Source organism: Tachypleus tridentatus, chromosome 10, assembly GCF_004210375.1.
Source record: "Tachypleus tridentatus isolate NWPU-2018 chromosome 10, ASM421037v1, whole genome shotgun sequence".
Taxonomy (NCBI): Eukaryota; Metazoa; Arthropoda; class Merostomata; order Xiphosura; family Limulidae; genus Tachypleus; species Tachypleus tridentatus.
The window spans coordinates 115197783-115225662 of record NC_134834.1 but is presented as its reverse complement, the minus strand read 5'-3'; the positions used below and the strand labels follow the sequence as shown (position 1 = coordinate 115225662).

General features: G+C 27.7%; 1 protein-coding gene and 1 long non-coding RNA gene across 2 annotated transcripts; one reads left to right on the top strand and one right to left on the bottom strand.

The window, feature by feature from the left end:
- The first annotated feature begins 1221 nt into the window (after positions 1-1221).
- On the top strand, positions 1222-2041 carry LOC143230121 (uncharacterized). Its single transcript, XR_013016247.1, has 2 exons — positions 1222-1858; positions 1893-2041. It is a non-coding gene; the product is annotated as an uncharacterized LOC143230121 (long non-coding RNA).
- On the bottom strand, positions 1725-26818 carry LOC143230120 (protein obstructor-E-like). The gene is made up of 5 exons (XM_076463176.1): positions 26662-26818; positions 11391-11609; positions 6966-7154; positions 3292-3454; positions 1725-2654 (listed from the first exon to the last, which is right to left on the bottom strand). The coding sequence occupies exons 1-5, from the start codon at positions 26705-26707 to the stop codon at positions 2510-2512; spliced, it is 762 nt and encodes a 253-aa protein (XP_076319291.1). The 5' UTR covers positions 26708-26818; the 3' UTR covers positions 1725-2509.
- Positions 26819-27880: the final 1062 nt, after the last annotated feature.

Below are 27880 nucleotides of genomic sequence, written 5' to 3'. Positions count from 1 at the left end.
TGTAATCAGAAATATTTTCTAATTACATTCACTTATAATAGTTTTTAATATTTATGAAAATAACACGGCTCGCTGATATTACATTATTAATACTGACATTAAAAGACGACTTGCAACAGAGAAATGTGATTACAAATGTCATTTGTTTAGTTGATCGGGACGTTCTGAGTTTGCTTAGGTTTTCTACTTATAAGTTGATAGAAAGACTTAGCTTTTACTTACGGATTCTCCCTATGCACTGATGGAAAAATTTTATATTTTACTAATGGATTCTCCTTAGGAGTTGATGGAAAGATTTAGCTTTTATGTATGAATCTTCTTATGTCTTGATGGAAAGATTTAACTATTACTTATGGATTCTCCTTATGAGTTGATAGAAAGACTAAGATTGTACTTATGGATTCTCCTTGAGAGTTGATGGAAAGATGTACCTTAAACTTATAGATCCTCTTATGAGTTGATGGAAAGATATAGCTTTTACTTATGGATTCTCTTTGTGAGTTGATGGAAAGACTTAGCTTTTACTTATGGATTCTCCTGATGAGTTGATGGAAAGATTTAGCTTTTCCTAATGGATTCTCTTTGTGAGTTGATGGAAAGATTTAGCTTTTCCTAATGGATTCTATTTGTGAGTTGATGGAAAGATTTAGCTTTTCCTTATGGATTCTCTTTGTGAGTTGATGGAAAGACTTAGCTTTTACTTATGGATTCTCCTGATGAGTTGATGAAAACTAAGCTGTTACTTATGAATTCTCCTGATGAGTTGATGAAAACTAAGCTGTTACTTATGGATTCTCCCGATGAGTTGATGAAAACTAAGCTGTTACTTATGAATTCTCCTGATGAGTTGATGAAAACTAAGCTGTTACTTATGGATTCTTCTTGTGAGTTGATGGAAAGACTCAGCTTTTACTTATGGATTATCCTTGTGAGTTGATGGAATGATTTAGGTTTTACTTATGGATTATCCTTGTAAGTTGATGGAATGATTTAGGTTTTACTTATGAAGTATCCTTACAAGTTGATGGAAAGACTCAGCTTTTACTTATGGATTCTTCTTGTGAGTTGATGGAATGATTTAGGTTTTACTCATGAAGTATCCTTATGAGTTGATGGAAAGACTTAGCTTTTACTAAGGAATTATCCTTGTGAGTTGATGGAATGATTTAGGTTTTACTTATGAAGTATCCTTACAAGTTGATGGAATGATTTAGGTTTTACTCATGAAGTATCCTTACAAGTTGATGGAATGATTTAGGTTTTACTCATGAAGTATCCTTATGAGTTGATGGAAAGACTTAGGTTTTACTCATGAAGTATCCTTATGAGTTGATGGAAAGACTTAGCTTTTACTAAGGGATTTTTCTCATAAGTTTATTGATAAGCAAGTTTTGGTGTTACACATTAAACACTTATTCCACTAGAAATAACTCCATGTTTGTATAGATGCTATGTTCCCTGCAGGGAATGAAGCCCCATAGTTTAGCATTGTAAGTATGTAAAGTTATTTCGGGAACCAAAATGGCTACACAAAGAGAATGATTTGATGTTCATGTATAAAAATATTCTGTAGTGAAATTAAGCTTTACAGTTTTTCCCAGTGTCGTATAATTTTTTGATTTTCTTATTTCAAAAATAATATATTAAAAATGTACAATTAATATTTTACGAACTTTAAAGTTGATAACAGCTAATCACCATTTGATATGTAACACACACGGTAATACTTCATTATAATTTCCTTTATAAATGTATAATGAACAAAGAAACCAAACAGCCCTACTAAAGAAAATTATAACAAATTAACACTGTAACATATTTCTTTGTTTACAGCTGTCAGTGATAAGTACATAAACAGGTATAAGGGGTAAACTACATAAGAAAATAAACAGGTATAAGGGGTAAACTACATAAAATAAACAGGCATGTGGGATAAACTACATAAAATAAACAGGCACGAGGGATAAACTACATAAGACAATAAACAGGCACGAGGGATAAACTACATAAGACAATAAACAGGCACGAGGAATAAACTACATAAGAAAATAAACAGGTATAAGGGATAAACTACATAAGAAAATAAACAGGTATAAGGGATAAACTGCATAAGAAAACAAACAGGTATAAGGGATAAACTACATAAGAAAACAAACAGGTATAAGGGATAAACTACATAAGAAAACAAACAGGTATAAGGGATAAACTACATAAGAAAACAAACAGGCACGAGAGATACACTACATAAGAAAAACAGGCACGAGGGATAAACTACATAAGACAATAAACAAGTATGAGGGATAAACTACATAAGAAAACAAACAGCTATGAGGGATAAACTACATAAGAAAACAAACAGCTATGAGGGATAAACTACATATGAAAACAAACAGGCATGAGGGATAAACTACATAAGAAAATAAACAGGTATGAGTGATAACCTAAACAGCAATATAACATCCAAAGAAAGATATGTCAAGTAAAAGCCAAGTTTGGGCTCAGACTTCCTTCAGAAATCTTCAGTGTTTGGTTGCTCATCAATGGATACAAGACCTGGTTGATGATACGACTGGGGTTGTGGGTCGGGCTGAATGTAGTTCAGCCCTCTAATGTTCTCATCTTCCTGAGGAGCTGGAGTTGTTGTACTTGGTTCACTATAAAATAGTTACATTTCAAGAAAGCTGATGAGCGTGTGCTGAAGTTTAGAATCAATATTATTTCACCCCTTATAACTATTTAGGTTTCGTGGTTATTTTATTATGATAAAAAAAAGATCATAGTAAAAGAAACACTGTTTGCTAGACTGACATAACTGAATTCTATGTATTCTAAATACCTTAACAGCTTGGAACATAGTGGTTACAGTTAATGTATTATAACTAAACTCTGTACAGTACCTACGTAACTTAACAGCTGGGAGAATAGAGGTTACAGTTAATGTTTTATAACTAAACTGTCTACAGGACCTACTTACCAGCTGGGAACATACTGGTTGTAGTTAATATTTTATAATTAAACTGTCTACAGGACCTACTTACCAGCTGGGAACATACTGGTTGTAGTTAATATTTTATAATTAAACTGTCTACAGGACCTACTTACCAACCAGGAACATACTGGTTGTAGTTAATATTTTATAATTAAACTGTCTACAGGACCTACTTACCAACCAGGAACATACTGGTTGTAGTTAATATTTTATAATTAAACTGTCTACAGGACCTACTTACCAGCTGGGAACACACTGATAACAGTTAATGTTTTATAAATAAACTGTCTGTGAGACCTTACCAACCAGGAACATTCTGAGCAAGTTCACAAGACAGAGTTTCACTGTAGAAAGCAAGGCCAGCGGGACAACGTTGTAGTTGTGGATAGCCTTTATTACAGTACCAGTAGATGAAACAGCTAGAAGATATCGGTATCCGTCCATCAGGTACTTTCCTACATATAGCTGGAAGCATACAGAATTACATTTTATTTATATTATAATCTAAGGTTTCTTCCTCCTGCTTAGTACTTTATATTGTATATATTGTTGACTGATTTGTTTTACACAGGTTTTATTTGAACATACATTAATCAGAATTCAAAATTTACCAGAACGAGGTAAAAGATGTTTTTTGAAACAACATAACAAGGAAATGATTAATCCTTACTTGAAGGAAGGAAACCATAAGATTATCACTTTCCAATAACATAATAGGGAAATAACTAATTATTAGTTTAATGAGTGAAATATTAATAGAAGACTACTAGTTCTTAACCTGAGGAGGAAACTGTAAATTTTAATGAGGGAAATGTTAATAGAAGATTACTAGTTCTTAACCTGAGGAGGAAACTGTAAAATTTAATGAGGAAAATGTTAATAGAAGACTACTAAATCTTAACCTGAGGAGGAAACTGTAAAATTTAATGAGGGAAATGTTAATAGAAGACTACTAGTTCTTAACCTGAGGAGGAAACTGTAAAATTTAATGAGGGAAATGTTAATAGAAGACTACTAGTTCTTAACCTGAGGAGGAAACTGTAAAATTTAATGAGGAAAATGTTAATAGAAGACTACTAGTTCTTAACCTGAGGAGGAAACTGTAAAATTTAATGAGGGAAATGTTAATAGAAGACTACTAGTTCTTAACCTGAGGAGGAAACTGTAAAATTTAATGAGGAAAATGTTAATAGAACATGACTAGTTCTTAACCTGAGGAGGAAACTGTAAAATTAAATGAGGAAAATGTTAATAGAAGACTACTAGTTCTTAACCTGACGAGGAAACTAACATTTAATGAGGGAAATGTTAATAGAAGACTACTATTTCTTAACCTGAGGAGGAAACTGTAAAATTTAATGAGGGAAATGTTAATAGAAGACTACTAGTTCTTAACCTGAGGAGGAAACTGTAAAATTAAATGAGGAAAATGTTAATAGAAGATTACTAGTTCTTAACCTGAGGAGGAAACTGTAAAATTTAATGAGGAAATTGTTAATAGAACACGACTAGTTCTTAACCTGACAAGGAAACAGTAAAATTTAATGAGGGAAATGTTAATAGAAGATTACTAGTTCTTAACCTGACGAGGAAACTGTAAAATTTAATGAGGGAAATGTTAATAGAAGATTACTAGTTCTTAACCTGAGGAGGAAACTAAAATTTAATGAGGAAAATGTTAATAGAAGATTACTATTTCTTAACCTGAGGAGGAAACTGTAAAATTTAATGAGGGAAATGTTAATAGAAGACTACTAGTTCTTAACCTGAGGAGGAAACTGTAAAATTTAATGAGGGAAATGTTAATAGAAGACTACTAGTTCTTAACCTGAGGAGGAAACTGTAAAATTTAATGAGGGAAATGTTAATAGAAGACTACTAGTTCTTAACCTGAGGAGGAAACTGTAAAATGAAGTTTTGTGTCGACCTATTAAACATTGTGTAAAATAGGATGATAAAAATGATCTTTTAAGCAAATAACTTTTACCAAGATAGGCCTGACTGAATGAATTTATTTGAACGAGTTGTACTTTCAAAATGAAGAAACAGTCCTCAGTACAGCCATTTTCCTGAAAGGTACTTCTGATGGAAGAGTACCATTTCTCAGTTTGTGTAATATTGCAAGGATAATGGAGTAGTGCCATTCATCTGTATATGTAATGTTGTGAGGTTGACTGATGGCCCTGTATCATTCTTCAGTCTGTATAACATTGTACGTTAAGAGGACAAGTACCATTAATCAATCTTTGTAATGTCATGAGGTTGATGGACAAATACCATTGATCAATCTTTGTAATGTCATGAGGTTGATGGACAAGTACCATTGATCAATCTTTGTAATGTCATGAGTTTGATGGACAAGTACCATTGATCAATCTTTGTAATGTCATGAGGTTGATGGACAAGTACCATTCTTCAGTCTGCATAACAGATGAGGAGATCATGAGAATTTTATATAACCTTTCTTTCTGCTCAGCCCTTGAGCTTTTTGTTACCTTGTATGAGACTTCATCAGAATACCGGCAGTACTTTACTAGCAGGTTTCATACAGCATGTCCAAATTTGAAAGGTTTCAGAATTAGATTTAATATCCTGTCAAGCATATACAAAAACTAAACTGTCCCCAGAACAGTTATATTGAATAATATTGCTCTGATAACATCATTCATGTTTGACTTCATAAAAGTAATAGTATTGAATGTTGATAGTGAAAATATGTTGATATGAGAAGTACAAAACCATACGCCTAGAAAAAAAACTTATAATGAATATTAATATACAACTATGTGCAGCCATTCCTGTGTTGAAAAGACACTCATAATTGTTCAAGCTCTGAGAATCACTTTAACTTTTGTTCTGAAATATGTACTGGGCAGAGGTTGATACTTATTTGTGAAAACCGATCTTTCAAGCCTTTGTGGTGATAAGTTGTATGAAAACGTTTTCCACCAAGGATCTAGATAAATCAATACCATCTACTCTTTCCTCATGGAAAGTTTCTAGGTTTCAATGTTGAACAGTCCTGACAGCACGCAGTGGCGAGTCTACAGCCTAATCTTGGAGGAGACCATGTGATGACTGGTGGGTCGCATCACAAGTGAACAAACAACCAAGAAAAATTATTTCATTATCTATTTGATTCTGTGTAGTATAAGAAAAAACAGGTTCTACTATTTAAAAACCCGTTGATTCCTTATCTCTGATGCCCCTGACTTGATAGTATTGGGTGTTACCCGAAACCCAAGACAGTTATTTAGACAAACCTTACTTAACAAACTGGACCATGGCGAGAGATGCCTGATGAAGCGATGACCAAGAATGTAGTTTGAGATTGAATGATTTTTCGTTCTATGTCGATTATAATAAATAAATATTTAATCTAACTGTAGAGTACACGTTTTACATCTTGAAGCATGCGAGAAGGTAAGCTTTTAAATGGAAAACTAATGGCTAATCATGACTTTAATAGAATAAACAAACACTTTCCATATATTCAGACAATTACGTGCCATAAATTATGGAATTTGCTCCTTCCCAGATCAAACAGCGACAGAACATGCATTTAATTTCTCTGCCCATCCAGAGTAGGTATCATTATCAAATATTTATATATATATATATATATATATATAAACGAAGTTTAAGGTTGTTCTAGGTCAGATGATAAAATATTATAACGACAGAATATCTGCATGTTATTATTTAGCATTACTTTCATTCTACATGTCAATCAAATAATGAAGTTTACGATATGCCAGTAAGCACTTATAAATAACTGTGGCATTCCACGGGTTTATATATATATATTGATAACCAACTATGAAATTAGTAGTACAATCATGGAGGGGTGGGAACTTAGTTCGTGTGAAGGCAGAAGTTGTTCAGCAAGCTGTGGATTTGGTGATGAGCCAACTTTCATCTTTCTGGAATGTAAGGCTAAAGGTTTTTAGTTTTTTACAGTTATTTTGATACTCACGATGCTTTTGGCAACCTTCTACATTAGAAGGCCAATCACATGCTTCAAGTTCATTGTTGTACAACAGTGAGAAAGGACACCTGTGAGATGTCGCTGTTCCGTTCCAGCACTCCCAGAAGCGCGTGCAGCTAGTATTGTGAGAAAATCGACCCCATAACCACTTACAGTGTCCTCTTGAAATAGGAGATTCTGGAATACATTGAGAGTTATTTCCTTGTTATAAACGTAAAGAAACAATATTTTAATTAAGCAGAATAAAAAAATTTTTTTATGTGTCGTTATTAAAGTACAAAATATTACTTTGTGGAAGAATTACTTAATACCAAAACTAAATTATTAATCTAATATTCAAACCTCTCATTATATAAAAAAGATGAAGCCTAATCATTGAAATTTTTACGGACTTTCATTATGGTAATTTATTTTATGTTTCTTTCTATTTGTTAATAAGCAGCAGAAAAATAAAATCATAATTACTGTATTTTTATACACACTGAGTCTTTGTCTATTGGTTAGTCTAAATAAATACAAATTTAAATTGGTTTCATTCGAAACGATCGTGGTCTTATGAACTAAAATAAAAGAAGAATGCGTTAATATTTCAACTACACTATGTCAGTTATATTCAGTGCCAACGAAGCATTTTGTTAAATACCAGAGCTCATTAGGGCAACAGGGATACAAAAGCCACTCTATTGGTTTATATGAAGAGTTCTGTACACATCACTAATAAATAATTAATTGTGACGGTATAGTCACATTTATCGAAACACTTAAAATAATTGTGTTGGTTCAGTTACATGTTATTGAAATACCTGAAGTATGTTAAGCTATTACTGACGAGTTAAGAATTTTGCGTTTAAACCAAACAATCTACTAGTACTATGTTAGGCCTACTTTGTTTATTTGTTTCATTCTTCCAAGCAACGCCGATACGCTATGAAATCAATGACACTGGTCTGCTATAACGGAAGTAGTTAATCAAAGAATATCTTAGGCCACTGCGTAATCTTTTCGTCATAATTTGAGGGAAAAAAACTAAACGAACTCACAAATATAGCCCATAATAGTGATTAAAACACTACTATTTCACACACTAAAGCATTTACGTTACAAAAGGTATTCCACTGAACACACTCATATATAGAGCAAAACCTGTCTAAGAAGGAAACTGCATAAGTACTGTACAATCAATCCCTGCGTAACGCGGAAGGAAAACTGTCTTCCACCTACTACATCTATCAACAAGTACGATTAGAACCTGAGGAAGGCGGAAAAATGTTTTTGATTAAATATCAATAAATTTTTATTTCATTATTAATTTATTTAAATAATAATAAATTATCGAACATCTTGTTACAGTAAGTATTGTTTAAATATATTCTGTTATTTTTTCTGCTGTCATTATTCCGGAGGTCGCTGTTCGAAAGAACGATTGACTGTACTTTGAGTCGCATTTGCTTATGGAAAACTGAAGGTTTGTTTTGAATTTCGCGCAAAGCTACACGAGGGCTATTTGCGCTAGCCGTCCATAATTTTGCATTTTACCAACGAATAGTGGGATTGATATGCACATTATAACACCCCTAGACTTGAAAGGGCGAGCACGTTTGGTGCGAGGGGGATTCAAACCCGCGACCCTGGGATTACGAGTCGAGTGCCTTAACCACCTGGCCATGCTGGTCCGGTAAACTAAAGAAACCATGGGTAAAAGGTAAAAGTGAAATTCGTCCTGTTTCAAGAAGTTAAGGAAGAATCAACTTCCTGTGGAATGGAAAACGAATAATAAAGCATGGATGACAAGTGCTTTATTTGAGGAATTTTGGAAAAAATTAGACAAAAGAATGGAACAAGTAAATAGGAATTTCCCTAGATAATGCAACTTGTCACTCAAAAGTTCAACATTCAAATGTTCGTGTAATCTTTCTACTTCCATGTACAACATCAGTTCTACAGCCACTAAATAATGGAATTATACAGTGTATAAAATTAAAATACAGAAAACTGGCGTTTTAGCATATTATTGCAAACATGGACGACTGTAAGAGAACATATGAAATGACCATAAAAACTGACGTGTTAGATGCAATTGCATTTTTAAGTCATTCAATCAAATGCGCAAAAGATGAATGCGTAATAAAGTGCTTTCGAAACTGTGGATTTATTCTTGATAATGGAAGAGATTGTGCAGAAGTTGTTTGTTATGACGATTCTAGTGAAATCCAAACTCTGATTGAAGAGATTGATGCTGATGATTCTGTGAATGCAGAAAGTTTTTGTGAACGTTGACAAGAATGTTTTAACAGAAACTGATGAAATTGATTTAAAATCTATAATAGAATCTCAAGATGGTAACAGTGTGAGAGATTCAGAAGATGAACAAAATGGAAAAGATAGTGAGGAAATAGAAATTCCTACTTCATCACAAGTGTTAAGTTATATTAACTCTATCAAACTGTATGTAAAAATGAAGGGGGAAATGAACTTCATGAAAAGACTGTAGAATTGGTGTTCTCTTTTAACCACATGAGAAATCCCATTAAAAAAACGAAACAGTTGAAACTGGACACTTCTTCGAATAAATTCGATTAAGATTTTGTGCACTTATGTATATTTTGAATGTGTGTTTTGTTCTTATTCTAATAAATATAGCATAAACAGTATACTAACTTTATTCAAAAACGTCTTACTTCCCGTGAGTCAAGCAAGTATAATGTTCCGTTCAAAAATTATATATAATTAAGGAAATGCACGTTCGCTATGTCTAATCCGGAAATTTTACTCGGTCCCGTGCGATTCCACCTTAGACAGGTTTTACTGTATATATTTTTTATCATGTGATCATGACATTTAGCAGACAACAGAGTGATTTTGGAATACATTTTCAGCAGAACAAAACAAATGTTTGGTTTACTCAGTAAATCCTAATATCACAAAATACTATATTCGAGAAACAAGCAAAAAAAAAAAAGAAACTAGATTCAAAGAACACAAAACACCACACGTTTTTGAACACTGCAAATCAAATAAAGACAACATAACCATAAAAAACTTTATGATACTGAGTAGGGAAACAAATATAAACAAACGCAAAATCAAAGCCATACGAGGTCTGTTAAAAAAAATACGCGGACTGTTTGAATTGCGCGGCTCCAGTTGGTTCCAGCAGAATCCGCTTGGTGTCGCTAGGTTTGCACAGATCAGCTGATTACGACGCCATTTCCCGATTGCAGATATCTTCATTTGTGTATTAGCTACGCGGTTTTAAGTGAAGTGCGATTTTTTCGTTTGGCGGATTTCAGAATGAATGACCTGAAGGAGCAACGACTTGCTGTGAAATTTTGTGTTAAACTTGGAAAATCTGCGACTGAAACTTTGCTATGCTTAACACGGCTTACGGTGATGTTGCTATGAATCGTACGGCATGTTTCAAGTGGCATGAACGTTTTAAGGATGGTCGACAGTCCATTGAAGATGATGAGCGTCCTGGACGTCCTTCCACGTCAACTGACGACCCACACGTCGACAACATCAACACCCTGGTGCGGGCAAATCGACGTCTGACTGTCAGGGAGCTTGCTGAAGAGTGTGGGATATCAGTTGGATCTTGTTACGAAATTTTGACCGAAAAATTGAAGATGCACCGCGTTGCTGCGAAATTTGTGCCTCAGAACTCGTGAGTTTTTGGCCAAACACTCAATCACTGTTCTTCCCCACCCCCCACTCACCTGACCTTGCTCCTTGCAATTTTTTCTTGTTCCCCAAACTCAAAAGACCCTTAAATGGAAGAAGATTTGAGATGATTCCCGAGATTAAGGCAAATGTGACGAAGGAGCTGGAGGACATTACAAAAGAAGCGTACCAGGACTGTTTCAACAAGTGTAGAAACACCGTTGGGATAAGTGTGTGCGTTGAAGAGGAGAGTACTTTGAAGGGGTCCCAGACCTGTAACTTCTAAATAAAGTACACTTTGTTTTATGACGTCAGTCCGCGTATTTTTTGAACAGCCCTCGTACTTTCACTGCAACTAACCCAAAGTTAAACCTATATAAGGAATACCTTTATACCTATACTAATTAATAACATAGCATCCACCTGCAACACCCCCTACAATCCCGTACCCGTTTATACTCTTGTCCTTAAGAAAAGTGTCTGGCAACGGTCACTTGTAAACTCTCTCTTTCTTAACCTAAAAATGACCCAGGCAGGTCGAAACGTTGTTCTCTCCTTATCAGTAAGTGTTAATACCCATAGCAGCCATTCTGAGATACAAAATACTGATATGAATTAAATAAATGTATTTAATGGTTTATTGCTAAATCAACTTAAAGAACATTTTAAATATGTATCCAATAATTGTTTTTCCCCGGATGTTACAGCTCGCTGCGTTTCTTTTCCACACTTTCTTGTATAAAAAACACTTACGCCCCATTACGCGATTTCCGTCTGGACAACCGACATTTATTGGATAATCACAGTTCTTAAGAACACCTCGGCGTCTGCCGCTGAAAACTAAGCCGTTAGGACAGAGCCTTGTGGTCGCCACGCCATCTATGCACTCGTAATAGTAATCACAGTACTCTCCATGAGGAAAAAGTCCATAATCTTGAGGGCAAGAGAAATCTCTCGATAACTGTCCGAGACCTAAAAACAAAAGTCCAGCTCTTAGTACTATGGCATGGAATTATTATAATAATATAACAAGAAAGTACTGCTGCATGTTTTGATACTTGACACAGGTTCAATAAATATCTTGTCTCACTCACATGTTAAATATTACAATACTATTTGTGACTAAAAAACATATAACTTTTATGTTAAATTAAAAGTAACTTTATTTTGGTCGGACTCATTGTTTTCACTTGCCAACTCTATTTTTCTCACATAATTTAAGTTAAAATAGACCATACGCAACAAACACCATAAAGCTTGTTTTCAATGAAGTTATTGTCTCACGTTTCATTTTTATCGGATATTTCACGCTGTGTTTATGAAAAGGTAACAAATGTTAAGTGATAATTACATCACAAAGACAGAATTAAAGAAAGAGACCCTAATAAGGTTAATAGTAAACACTGGTAAAAATATAATGGGACATGACTGCTATAGAGTTATTCATACACAATAGTGACAACATTACAGGAGGAGTGACTGTGATAAAGATATTACTATATCCCACTAACAACATAGTAGGAGGTGTGAATACCATAAAATTATTAATACATCCTATGGACAACATTAAATGAAATCACTGTTATAAAGTTATTAATACATCCTAGTGAGAAGAACAGACAAAGTTACTGTTATAAAGTTACTAATACATCCTACTGAGAAGAACAGACAAAGTTACTGTTATAAAGTTATTAATACATTCTAGTGAGAAGAACAGACAAAGTTACTGTTATAAAGTTATTAATACATCCCAGTGAGAAGAACAGACAAAGTTACTGTTATAAAGTTATTAATACATCCTAGTGAGAAGAACAGACAAAGTTACTGTTGTAAAATTATTAATACATCCTAGTGAGAAGAACAGACAAAGTTACTGTTATAAAGTTATTAATACATCCTAGTGAGAAGAACAGACAAAGTTACTGTTATAAAGTTATTAATACATCCTAGTGAGAAGAACAGACAAAGTTACTGTTATAAAGTTATTAATACATCCTAGTGAGAAGAACAGACAAAGTTACTGTTGTAAAATTATTAATACATCCTAGTGAGAAGAACAGACAAAGTTACTGTTATAAAGTTATTAATACATCCTAGTGAGAAGAACAGACAAAGTTACTGTTATAAAGTTATTAATACATCCTAGTGAGAAGAACAGACAAAGTTACTGTTATAAAGTTATTAATACATCCTAGTGAAAAGAACAGACAAAGTTACTGTTATAAAGTTATTAATACATCCTAGTGAGAAGAACAGACAAAGTTACTGTTATAAAGTTATTAATACATCCTAGTGAGAAGAACAGACAAAGTTACTGTTATAAAGTTATTAATACATCCTTGTGAGAAGAACAGACAAAGTTACTGTTATAAAGTTATTAATACATCCTAGTGAGAAGAACAGACAAAGTTACTGTTATAAAGTTATTAATACATCCTAGTGAGAAGAACAGACAAAGTTACTGTTATAAAATTATTAATACATCCTTGTGAGAAGAACAGACAAAGTTACTGTTATAAAGTTATTAATACATCCTAGTGAGAAGAACAGACAAAGTTACTGTTATAAAGTTATTAATACATCCTAGTGAGAAGAACAGACAAAGTTACTGTTATAAAGTTATTAATACATCCTTGTGAGAAGAACAGACAAAGTTACTGTTATAAAGTTATTAATACATCCTTGTGAGAAGAACAGACAAAGTTACTGTTATAAAGTTATTAATACATCCTTGTGAGAAGAACAGACAAAGTTACTGTTATAAAGTTATTAATACATCCTTGTGAGAAGAACAGACAAAGTTAATTTTGTAAAATTATTAATACATCCTAGTGAGAAGAACAGACAAAGTTACTGTTATAAAGTTATTAATACATCCTTGTGAGAAGAACAGACAAAGTTACTGTTATAAAGTTATTAATACATCCTAGTGAGAAAAACGGACAAAGTTACTATTATAAAGTTATTAATACATCCTAGTGAGAAGAACAGACAAAGTTACTGTTATAAAGTTATTAATACATCCATGTGAGAAGAACAGACAAAGTTACTGTTATAATGTTATTAATACATCCTTGTGAGAAGAACAGACAAAGTTACTGTTATAAAGTTATTAATACATCCTTGTGAGAAGAACAGACAAAGTTACTGTTATAAAGTTATTAATACATCCTAGTGAGAAGAACAGACAAAGTTACTGTTATAAAGTTATTAATACATCCTTGTGAGAAGAACAGACAAAGTTACTGTTATAAAGTTATTAATACATCCTAGTGAGAAGAACAGACAAAGTTACTGTTATAAAGTTATTAATACATCCTTGTGAGAAGAACAGACAAAGTTAATTTTGTAAAATTATTAATACATCCTAGTGAGAAGAACAGACAAAGTTACTGTTATAAAGTTATTAATACATCCTAGTGAGAAGAACAGACACAGTTACTGTTATATAGTTATTAATACATCCTAGTGAGAAGAACAGACAAAGTTAATTTTGTAAAGTTATTAATACATCCTAGTGAGAAGAACAAACAAAGGTACTGTTATAAAGTTATTAATACATCCTAGTGAGAAGAACAGACAAAGTTACTCTTATAAAGTTATTAATACATCCTAGTGAGAAGAACAAAGTTACTGTTATAAAGTTATTAATACATCCTAGTGAGAAGAACAGTCAAAGTTACTGTTATAAAGTTATTAATACATCCCAGTGAGAAGAACAGACAAAGTTACTATTATAAAGTTATTAATACATCCTAGTGAGAAGAACAAATAAAGTTACTGTTATAAAGTTATTAATACATCCTAGTGAGAAGAACAAACAAAGTTACTGTTATAAAGTTATTAATACATCCTAGTGAGAAGAACAGACAAAGTTACTGTTATATAGTTATTAATACATCCTAGTGAGAAGAACAGACAAAATTAATTTTGTAAAGTTATTAATACATCCTATTGAGAAGAACAGACAAAGTCACTGTTATAAAGTTATTAATACATCCTGGTGAGAAGAACAGACAAAGTTACTGTTATAAAGTTATTAATACATCCTAGTGAGAAGAACAGACAAAGTTACTGTTATAAAGTTATTAATACATCCTAGTGAGAAGAACAGACAAAGTTAATTTTGTAAAGTTATTAATACATCCTAGTGAGAAAAACAGACAAAGTTACTGTTATAAAGTTATTAATACATACTAGTGAGAAGAACAAACAAAGGTAGTGTTGTGAAGTTATTATTACATGCTAGTGAGGACAACAGACAAAGTTATTAATGCATCCTAGTGACAAGGTTATAAAGAAAGTTTTTTATAGAGTTATTCATGTTTGGATTAAAATTCTTCACATCACGTAATGAAAGTCAACTCCTTATATATTTTCAGCACGTTCTACTGATATATCAAGTTATACGACATTATAGATAACCTAGTGAATGTTATTCAGAAAGACTGACATGGTTTACTTACTTGAAATACAACTTTTTACTGAATGCTGTTAACCTAAAGATTATAAATAAATATACAAAGATAACCTTTTCATTATTTTCCCTCCTTCGTTTGAAACTTGTTCCTACATCTTGAGAAAGAAACATTTAAATCTAGTTAGAGGAAATATCCCAAAATATAGCAGTGTTAGTTTCTGGAGTATAATAGTAATACACTCAAAAATGAGAAATGTCTTTGTTATATGGCGGTGGGTGGTGATGACTAGCTGCCTTCCCTCTAGTCTTACACTGCTAAATTAGGGACGGCTAGCACAGATAGCCCTCAGAGTAGCTTTGTGCGAAATTCCAAAAAACAAACAAAACAAACAAACGTCTTTGTTATTGGAAGATAAAACAAAACTACAGGCTCCAGATTTGTTAATTTTGAATCGAAATGTTACTCTTATTGTAAATCATGAGTGAAAATAAACATTTTTACCTTTTTTTTTTTAAACTGAGATTTGAATCCAGTTATCTAGTTTTGGGTCTTGAATCTAGTTTTCTGATATTAAGGTCTGAATGCTATTATTTGGCATTGAAATTTGAATCCAGTTATCTGGTTTTGAGGTTTAAATACAGTTATTTGGTATAAGGGTTTGAATTCACTTATCTGGTATTGATGTTTTAACCTAGTCACCTGGTGTTTTCTTAAGTCAGTGTTCTATGCAATGCCTTGAAAGACAGCAATAAAACTAGTTAGGTGGTCTGACATATCTTGGGTCATTAGAATAAAGTCACCTTTGAACTGAAGCTATAAATGTGTGTCACATATGTATGAGGTAAATGACCTTACCTGTGGTAGTTTTATTTTAAAATCAAAAACACCTGAAGTACCGTTTATTTCAAAATGTATATACAAAAATAGCTCTAATGTGATTTAACTTTCTCGACATTGATTAATCATTATTATCACCAGATAAATTATTCACTGTTGGATGCTCTCTCTAATTTCATTAAAGTTTATTATTTTTGTGGTGTTAATTCCAGTACTAGTTTTAGTAACACTGCTTCTGATTGCCATAACTAATTTTAGATTATTGAGTTTTCTCTATCTTATGTTTGGATTGTGATGTGGTTTGTTTTATTCGGTCGTTAATTAATGTTTAATCGTTGTTGGTTAAGTAGAACCTAAGAGTATAACAGCCCACTTTCACATTATACATCATTTTTACTTCAGAGAAATTCAAGACCTTCAAGGTTCGAGCGGTCACCGGACCTCTGAAACATCCCCAATTAACTCTCATACGGTTTGGCTGAATGAACTTGTACTTAAGTATATTATTCCACACTCAAGTTTCACGCTGTTCTAAGGGGCGTTACTTACCTCAATGTTCAACCAGGAGTTCTGAGGCACGTACTCTAATCGCCAAGTGGGACAAAAATAATTACTGAATTTTCGTCGAGAAAACTAAGATGCCAAACGCTAACCCCTGACCTACTGCATATCTTCCAAAGACTTAAGTTCTAGAACCGGTTTTAGATTGGGTTTTAACAAACATCGTGGCCTCGAACAACAAAATTCGATGTTGGTTTTAGTGTCAGTAGAACAAAAGAAAACATCTCTCGCATTCCACGTGCCATATCTCTGCTTTTTTTCTCGCTGATCACTTAACTTATATTTCAACAAACGCAGTTTCATTGTAACAAGAAAAGCTTTCTTATATTTTAATACTTAGTTTGGTTTATATATTATATATAATAATAGCTTATACGTAATAATACATTATATATAATAATACCTTACATGTAGTAATACATTATATATAATAATACCTTATACGTAATAATACATTATATATAATAATACCTTATACGAAATAATACATTATATATAATAACACTTTACATGTGATAATACATTATATATAATAATACCTTACATGTGATAATACATTATATATAATAACACCTTACATGTGATAATACATTATATATAATAATACCTTATGCGTAATAATACATTATATATAATAATACCTTATACGAAATAATACATTATATATAATAACACCTTACATGTAATAATACATTATATATAATAATACCTTATACGAAATAATACATTATATATAATAACACCTTACATATGATAATACATTATATATAATAATACCTTATACGTAATAATACATTATATATAATAATAACTTATACATAATAATACATTATATATAATAATAGCTTATACGTAATAATACATTATATATAATAATAGCTTATACGTAATAATACATTATACATAATAATACCTTATACGTAATAATACATTATATATAATAATACCGTATATGTAATAATACATAATATGTAATAACACCTTACATGTGATAATACATTATATATAATAATACCTTATACGAAATAATACATTATATAAAATAATAGCTTATACGTAATAATACATTATATATAATAATACCTTACACGTAATAATACATTATATATAATAACACCTTACATGTGATAATACATTATATATAATAATACCTTATACGAAATAATACATTATATATAATAACACCTTACATGTGATAGTACATTATATATAATAATACCTTATACGAAATAATACATTATATACAATAATACCTTACAAGTAATAATACATTATATATAATAACACCTTACATGTGATAATACATTATATATAATAATACCTTATATGAAATAATACATTATATATAATAATACCTTACATGTGATAATACATTATATATAATAATAGCTTATACGTAATAATACATTATATATAATAATACCTTATACGAAATAATACATTATATATAATAACACCTTACATGTGATAATACATTATATATAATAATACCTTACATGTGATAATACATTATATATAATAATACCTTATACGAAATAATACATTATATATAATAATACCTTACATGTAATAATACATTATATATAATAACACCTTACATGTGATAATACATTATATATAATAATACCTTATACGAAATAATACATTATATATAATAACACCTTACATGTGATAATACATTATATATAATAATACTTTATAATGAAATAATACATTATATATAATAACACCTTACATGTGATAATACATTATATATAATAACACCTTACATGTAATAATACATTATATATAATAATACCTTATACGAAATAATACATTATATATAATAACACTTTACATGTGATAATACATTATATATAATAATACCTTACATGTGATAATACATTATATATAATAACACCTTACATGTGATAATACATTAAATATAATAACACCTTACATGTGATAATACATTATATATAATAATAGCTTATACGTAATAATACATTATATATAATAATACCTTATACGAAATAATACATTATATATAATAATACCTTACATGTGATAATACATTATATATAATAATACCTTACATGTGATAATACATTACATATAATAATAGCTTATACGTAATAATACTTTATATATAATAATAGCTTATACGTAATAATACATTATATATAATAATACCTTATACGAAATAATACATTATATATAATAACACCTTACATGCGATAATACATTATATATAATAATACCTTACATGTAATAATACATTATATATAATAACACCTTACGTGTGATAATACATTATATATATAATAATACTTTATATACGAAATAATACATTATATATAATAATATCTTTACATGTAATAATACATTATATATAATAACACCTTACATGTGATAATACATTGTATATAATAATACCTTATACGAAATAATACATTATATATAATAATACCTTACATGTGATAATACATTATATATAATAATAGCTTATACGTAATAATACATTATATATAATAATAGCTTATACGTAATAATATATTATATATAATAATACCTTATACGAAATAATACATTATATATAATAACACCTTACATGTGATAATACATTATATAAAATAATACCTTACATGTGATAATACATTATATATAATAATACCTTATACGAAATAATACATTATATATAATAACACCTTACATGTGATAATACAATATATATAATAGCACCTTTCATGTAATAATACATTATATATAATAATACCTTACATGTAATAATACATTATATATAATAACACCTTACATGTGATAATACATTATATATAATAATACCTTATACGAAATAATACATTATATATAATAACACCTTACATGTGATAATACATTATATATAATAACACCTTACATGTAATAATACATTATATATAATAATACCTTACATGTAATAATACATTATATATAATAACACCTTACATGTGATAATACATTATATATAATAATACCTTATACGAAATAATTCATTATATATAATAATACCTTACATGTGATAATACATTATATATAATAATACCTTATACGTAATAATACATTATATATAATAATAGCTTATACGTAATAATACATTATATATAATAATACCTTATACGAAATAATACATTATATATAATAACACCTTACATGTGATAATACATTATATATAATAATACCTTATACGAAATAATACATTATATATAATAACACCTTACATGTGATAATACATTATATATAATAACACCTTACATGTAATAATACATTATATATAATAATACCTTATACGAAATAATACATTATATATAATAACACTTTACATGTGATAATACATTATATATAATAATACCTTACATCTGATAATACATTATATATAATAATACCTTATACGAAATAATACATTATATATAATAATACCTTATACGAAATAATACATTATATATAATAACACCTTACATGTGATAATACATTATATATAATAATACCTTACATCTGATAATACATTATATATAATAATACCTTACATCTGATAATACATTATATATAATAATACCTTATACGAAATAATACATTATATATAATAACACCTTACATGTGATAATGCATTATATATAATAACACCTTACATGTAATAATACATTATATATAATAATACCTTATACGAAATAATACATTATATATAATAAAACCTTACATGTAATAATACATTATATATAATAACACCTTACATCTAATAATACATTATATATAATAATACCTTATACGAAATAATACATTATATATAATAATAGCTTATACGTAATAATACCTTATATATAATAATAGCTTATACGTAATAATACATTATATATAATAATACCTTATACGTAATAATACATTATATATAATAATAGCTTCTGCGTAATAATACATTATATATAATAATAGCTTATACGTAATAATACATTATATATAATAATACCTTATACGAAATAATACATTATATATAATAATACCTTACATGTGATAATACATTATATATAATAATACCTTACATGTGATAATACATTACATATAATAATAGCTTATACGTAATAATACCTTATATATAATAATACCTTACATGTGATAATACATTATATATATAATAATAGCTTATACGTAATAATACATTATATATAATAATAGCTTATAATGTAATAATACATTATATATAATAATACCTTATAATGAAATAATACATTATATATAATAACACCTTACATGTGATAATACATTATATAAAATAATACCTTACATGTGATAATACATTATATATAATAATACCTTATACGAAATAATACATTATATATAATAACACCTTACATGTGATAATACATTATATAAAATAATACCTTACATGTGATAATACATTATATATAATAATACCTTATACGAAATAATACATTATATATAATAACACCTTACATGTGATAATACATTATATATAATAACACCTTACATGTAATAATACATTATATATAATAATACCTTACATGTAATAATACATTATATATAATAACACCTTATACGAAATAATACATTATATGTAATAACACCTTACATGTGATAATACATTATATATAATAATACCTTACATGTGATAATACATTATATATAACAATACCTTATACGAAATAATACATTATATATAATAACACCTTACATGTGATAATACATTATATATAATAACACCTTACATGTAATAATACATTATATATAATAATACCTTATAATGAAATAATACATTATATATAATAACACTTTACATGTGATAATACATTATATATAATAATACCTTACATGTGATAATACATTGTATATAATAACACCTTACATGTGATAATACATTAAATATAATAACACCTTACATGTGATAATACATTATATATAATAATAGCTTATACGTAATAATACATTATATATAATAATACCTTATACGAAATAATACATTATATATAATAATACCTTACATGTGATAATACATTATATATAATAATACCTTACATGTGATAATACATTACATATAATAATAGCTTATACGTAATAATACTTTATATATAATAATAGCTTAAACGTAATAATACATTATATATAATAATAATGCTTATAATGAAATAATACATTATATATAATAACACCTTACATGCGATAATACATTATATATAATAATACCTTACATGTAATAATACATTATATATAATAACACCTTACATGTGATAATACATTATATATAATAATACTTTATAATGAAATAATACATTATATATATAATAACACCTTACATGTAATAATACATTATATATAATAACACCTTACATGTGATAATACATTGTATATAATAATACCGTTATACGAAATAATACATTATATATAATAATACCTTACATGTGATAATACATTATATATAATAATAGCTTATACGTAATAATACATTATATATAATAATAGCTTATACGTAATAATATATTATATATAATAATGCCTTATACGAAATAATACATTATATATAATAACAATCTTACATGTGATAATACATTATATAAAATAATACCTTACATGTGATAATACATTATATATAATAATACCTTATACGAAATAATACATTATATATAATAACACCTTACATGTGATAATACAATATATATAATAGCACCTTTCATGTAATAATACATTATATATAATAATACCTTACATGTAATAATACATTATATATAATAACACCTTACATGTGATAATACATTATATATAATAATACCTTATACGAAATAATACATTATATATAATAACACCTTACATGTGATAATACATTATATATAATAACACCTTACATGTAATAATACATTATATATAATAATACCTTACATGTAATAATACATTATATATAATAACACCTTACATGTGATAATACATTATATATAATAATACCTTATACGAAATAATTCATTATATATAATAATACCTTACATGTGATAATACATTATATATAATAATACCTTATACGTAATAATACATTATATATAATAATAGCTTATACGTAATAATACATTATATATAATAATACCTTATACGAAATAATACATTATATATAATAACACCTTACATGTGATAATACATTATATATAATAATACCTTATACGAAATAATACATTATATATAATAACACCTTACATGTGATAATACATTTTATATAATAACACCTTACATGTAATAATACATTATATATAATAATACCTTATACGAAATAATACATTATATATAATAACACTTTACATGTGATAATACATTATATATAATAATACCTTACATCTGATAATACATTATATATAATAATACCTTATACGAAATAATACATTATATATAATAATACCTTATACGAAATAATACATTATATATAATAACACCTTACATGTGATAATACATTATATATAATAATACCTTACATCTGATAATACATTATATATAATAATACCTTACATCTGATAATACATTATATATAATAATACCTTATACGAAATAATACATTATATATAATAACACCTTACATGTGATAATGCATTATATATAATAACACCTTACATGTAATAATACATTATATATAATAATACCTTATACGAAATAATACATTATATATAATAAAACCTTACATGTAATAATACATTATATATAATAACACCTTACATCTAATAATACATTATATATAATAATACCTTATACGAAATAATACATTATATATAATAATAGCTTATACGTAATAATACCTTATATATAATAATAGCTTATACGTAATAATACATTATATATAATAATACCTTATACGTAATAATACATTATATATAATAATAGCTTCTGCGTAATAATACATTATATATAATAATAGCTTATACGTAATAATACATTATATATAATAATACCTTATACGAAATAATACATTATATATAATAATACCTTACATGTGATAATACATTATATATAATAATACCTTACATGTGATAATACATTACATATAATAATAGCTTATACGTAATAATACCTTATATATAATAATACCTTACATGTGATAATACATTATATATAATAATAGCTTATACGTAATAATACATTATATATAATAATAGCTTATACGTAATAATACATTATATATAATAATACCTTATACGAAATAATACATTATATATAATAACACCTTACATGTGATAATACATTATATAAAATAATACCTTACATGTGATAATACATTATATATAATAATACCCATTATACGAAATAATACATTATATATATAATAACACCTTACATGTGATAATACATTATATATAATAACACCTTACATGTAATAATACATTATATATAATAATACCTTACATGTAATAATACATTATATATAATAACACCTTACATGTGATAGTACATTATATATAATAATACCTTATACGAAATAATACATTATATATAATAACACCTTACATGTGATAATACATTATATATAATAACACCTTACATGTAATAATACATTATATATAATAATACCTTACATGTAATAATACATTATATATAATAACACCTTACATGTGATAATACATTATATATAATAATACCTTATACGTAATAATACATTATATATAATAATAGCTTATACGTAATAATACATTATATATAATAATACCTTATACGAAATAATACATTATATATAATAACACCTTACATGTGATAATACATTATATATAATAATACCTTACATGTAATAATACATTATATATAATAATACCTTACATGTGATAATACATTATATATAATAATACCTTATACGTAATAATACATTATATATAATAATAGCTTATACGTAATAATACATTATATATAATAATACCTTATAATGAAATAATACATTATATATAATAACACCTTACATGTGATAATACATTATATATAATAATATCCTTACATGTGATAATACATTATATATATAATAATACCTTATAATGAAATAATACATTATATATAATAACACCTTACATGTGATAATACATTATATATAATAACACCTTACATGTAATAATACATTATATATAATAATACCCTACATGTAATAATACATTATATATAATAATACCTTATACGAAATAATACATTATATATAATAACACTTTACATGTGGTAATACATTATATATAATAATACCTTACATGTGATAATACATTATATATAATAACACCTTACACGTGATAATACATTATATATAATAACACCTTACATGTGATAATACATTATATATAATAATAGCTTATACGTAATAATACATTATATATAATAATACCTTATACGAAATAATACATTATATATAATAATACCTTACATGTGATAATACATTATATATAATAATACCTTACATGTGATAATACATTACATATAATAATAGCTTATACGTAACAATACATTATATATAATAATAATCTTTATAATGAATAATACATTATATATAATAACACCTTACATGTGATAATACATTATATATAATAATATCTTTACATCTGATAATACATTATATATATAATAATATCCTTATAATGAAATAATACATTATATATAATAACACCTTACATGTGATAATGCATTATATATAATAACACCTTACATGTAATAATACATTATATATAATAATACCTTATACGAAATAATACATTATATATAATAATACCTTATACGAAACAATACATTATATATAATAACACCTTACATGTGATAATACATTATATATAATAATACCTTATACGTAATAATACATTATATATAATAATAGCTTATACATAATAATACATTATATATAATAATAGCTTATACGTAATAATACATTATATATAATAATACCTTATACGTAATAATACATTATATATAATAATACCTTATACGTAATAATACATTATATATAATAATACCGTATATGTAATAATACATTATATGTAATAACACCTTACATGTGATAATACATTATATATAATAATACCTTATACGTAATAATACATTATATATAATAATAGCTTATACGTAATAATACATTATATATAATAATACCTTATACGAAATAATACATTATATATAATAATACCTTACATGTAATAATACATTATATATAATAACACCTTACATGTGATAATACATTATATATAATAATACCTTACATGTGATAATACATTATATATAATAATACCTTACATGTGATAATACATTATATAAAATAACACCTTACATGTAATAATACATTATATATAATAACACCTTACATGTAATAATACATTATATATAATAATACCTTACATGTAATAATACATTATATATAATAATACCTTACATGTGATAATACATTATATATAATAATACCTTACATGTAATAATACATTATATATAATAATACCTTACATGTAATAATACATTATATATAATAATACCTTACATGTGATAATACATTATACATAATAATACCTTACATGTGATAATACATTATATATAATAACACCTTACATGTAATAATACATTATATATAATAATACCTTATACGAAATAATACATTATATATAATAACACCTTACATGTGATAATACATTATATATACAGATAAGTTATATGTAATAATACATTATATATAATAATACGTTACATGTAACAATATATTATATATAATAATACGTTACATGTAACAATATATTATGCTAATAATACATTATATGTAGTAATACATTATATATAACAATGCTCTTTATATGTAACAATACATTATACGTAATAATACGTTGTATCTCCAATAGTACTACCAAAGATGTTCGCCCTTTCAGCCTTGGGGTCGTTATAATGTACGATCAATCCCACTATTCATTGGTAAAAGAGTAGCTCAAGAGTTGGCCGTGAGTGGTGATGACTATCTGCCTTCCCTCTAGTTTTTCACTGATAAATTAGGGACGGCCAGCGCAGATAGCCCTCGTATAGTTGTGCGCGACATTCGAAGTAAACAAACAAATATTATAATACGTTACTTCATCTGAAATATAATAAAAATAATGTACTCCATGCAAACATCAAAATGACCTACAGAAAGTGTCTCTTTCTATGGCGAACGAATACCTAATTTTGTTGTGTGCTCTCCAAGTTAGATAGATATGACTGGTAAAACTTACACGGTCCGCTGAGCACGAGGAGAAGTCCTGCCTGTATTATCTCCATGCTGTCCAAACGTTACTTCATCAGTTTTGGATTCCCAGCCTTGAAGCAATCTTTTAAGAGCCTTCCGCTAACTGCAGGTGCTGACTCACGAGGCTCGTCCTCTCATTGGTTCTTCCTCATAGTTACGCAACACCACTATGTGTTTATTAAGCATGTAGATACATAATGGGCTACCTGTGCCTCCTCCTGAGCCACGGAGGGGCTTCACTTTAAATGTTTTAAACTTAGTATTGGTTGCCATATGAAACTGTCTTCTGACCACCCTAGTAAGTTTTAGTTCTTCCATCGGACATTTTCTGATTAGATAGAATTGGAACACTTCCAGTAAGCAAAGCCTTTGTTTTCACTTCTCGGAAGAATTACAAGGAAAAATTCATATTACCTAATTCAAACCCTAGTGGAAGCTGTAACACAAAGTTTAGGTATGAATAATCAAACAACATTTCATGATACATTGTTTGTGGGAAAAATTATTGGAGATCCAATAATGTTCTGTTGACGCTGAATTGATACAGTAGAAACAAAAGGGGGGTTCAGAAACTGTCAGTCTGTAACTTATGTATACTCTTTTTACGAGTACGACGTATTCGTGGGGAGTTGGCACTGCTCAAACTTTCTTCATATTCGGCGCCAAATGGTTGCGCAATGGAAAACTCAAGGACTTCGTTCCCCGCAGTGGACACGTGATGATAACTCCTTGTGCAGCTTTGTCTAAAAACTCATTATTGTGACTGTAAGAAATAGCCAGACCTATAAACATAAAGCCACAAACATATCAACATCATGGACTATTTATATAACTTATTCACACCTACTTAAAAATATATAACACTTAATAACACGATGTAATACTTCCTGACACTGATATAAAACTGTGTAACATATATTGACATTGACTTAAAACTTAATAACATTGATATAAATACGTGAAATACAAATGATTATACTATTATGAGCCTATATGAACGTCATGTTTAACTTGCATATACACATGGTTAACACCAATGTGAGTCTATATAAACGTCATGTCTGGCCTACACATATACATGGTTAACGTTATTATGAGTCTATACGAATGTCATGTCTGGCCTACATATACACATGGTTAACATTATTATGAGTCTATATGAGCATCATGTCTGACCAACATATAAACATGGTTAATACTGTTAT

What these genes read in the sequence shown, in the direction of transcription:
- LOC143230120 (XM_076463176.1), bottom strand. Translation starts at nt 26,707, where the DNA reads ATGGAGATAATACAGGCAGGACTTCTCCTCGTGCTCAGCGGACCGT. An exon ending in CCTCGTGCTCAGCGGACCGT is followed by an intron (nt 11,610 to 26,661) that starts GTAAGTTTTACC and finishes TTTTGTTTTTAG; the next exon opens with GTCTCGGACAGTTATCGAGA. An exon ending in CGGAAATCGCGTAATGGGGC is followed by an intron (nt 7,155 to 11,390) that starts GTAAGTGTTTTT and finishes AATGTATTCCAG; the next exon opens with AATCTCCTATTTCAAGAGGA.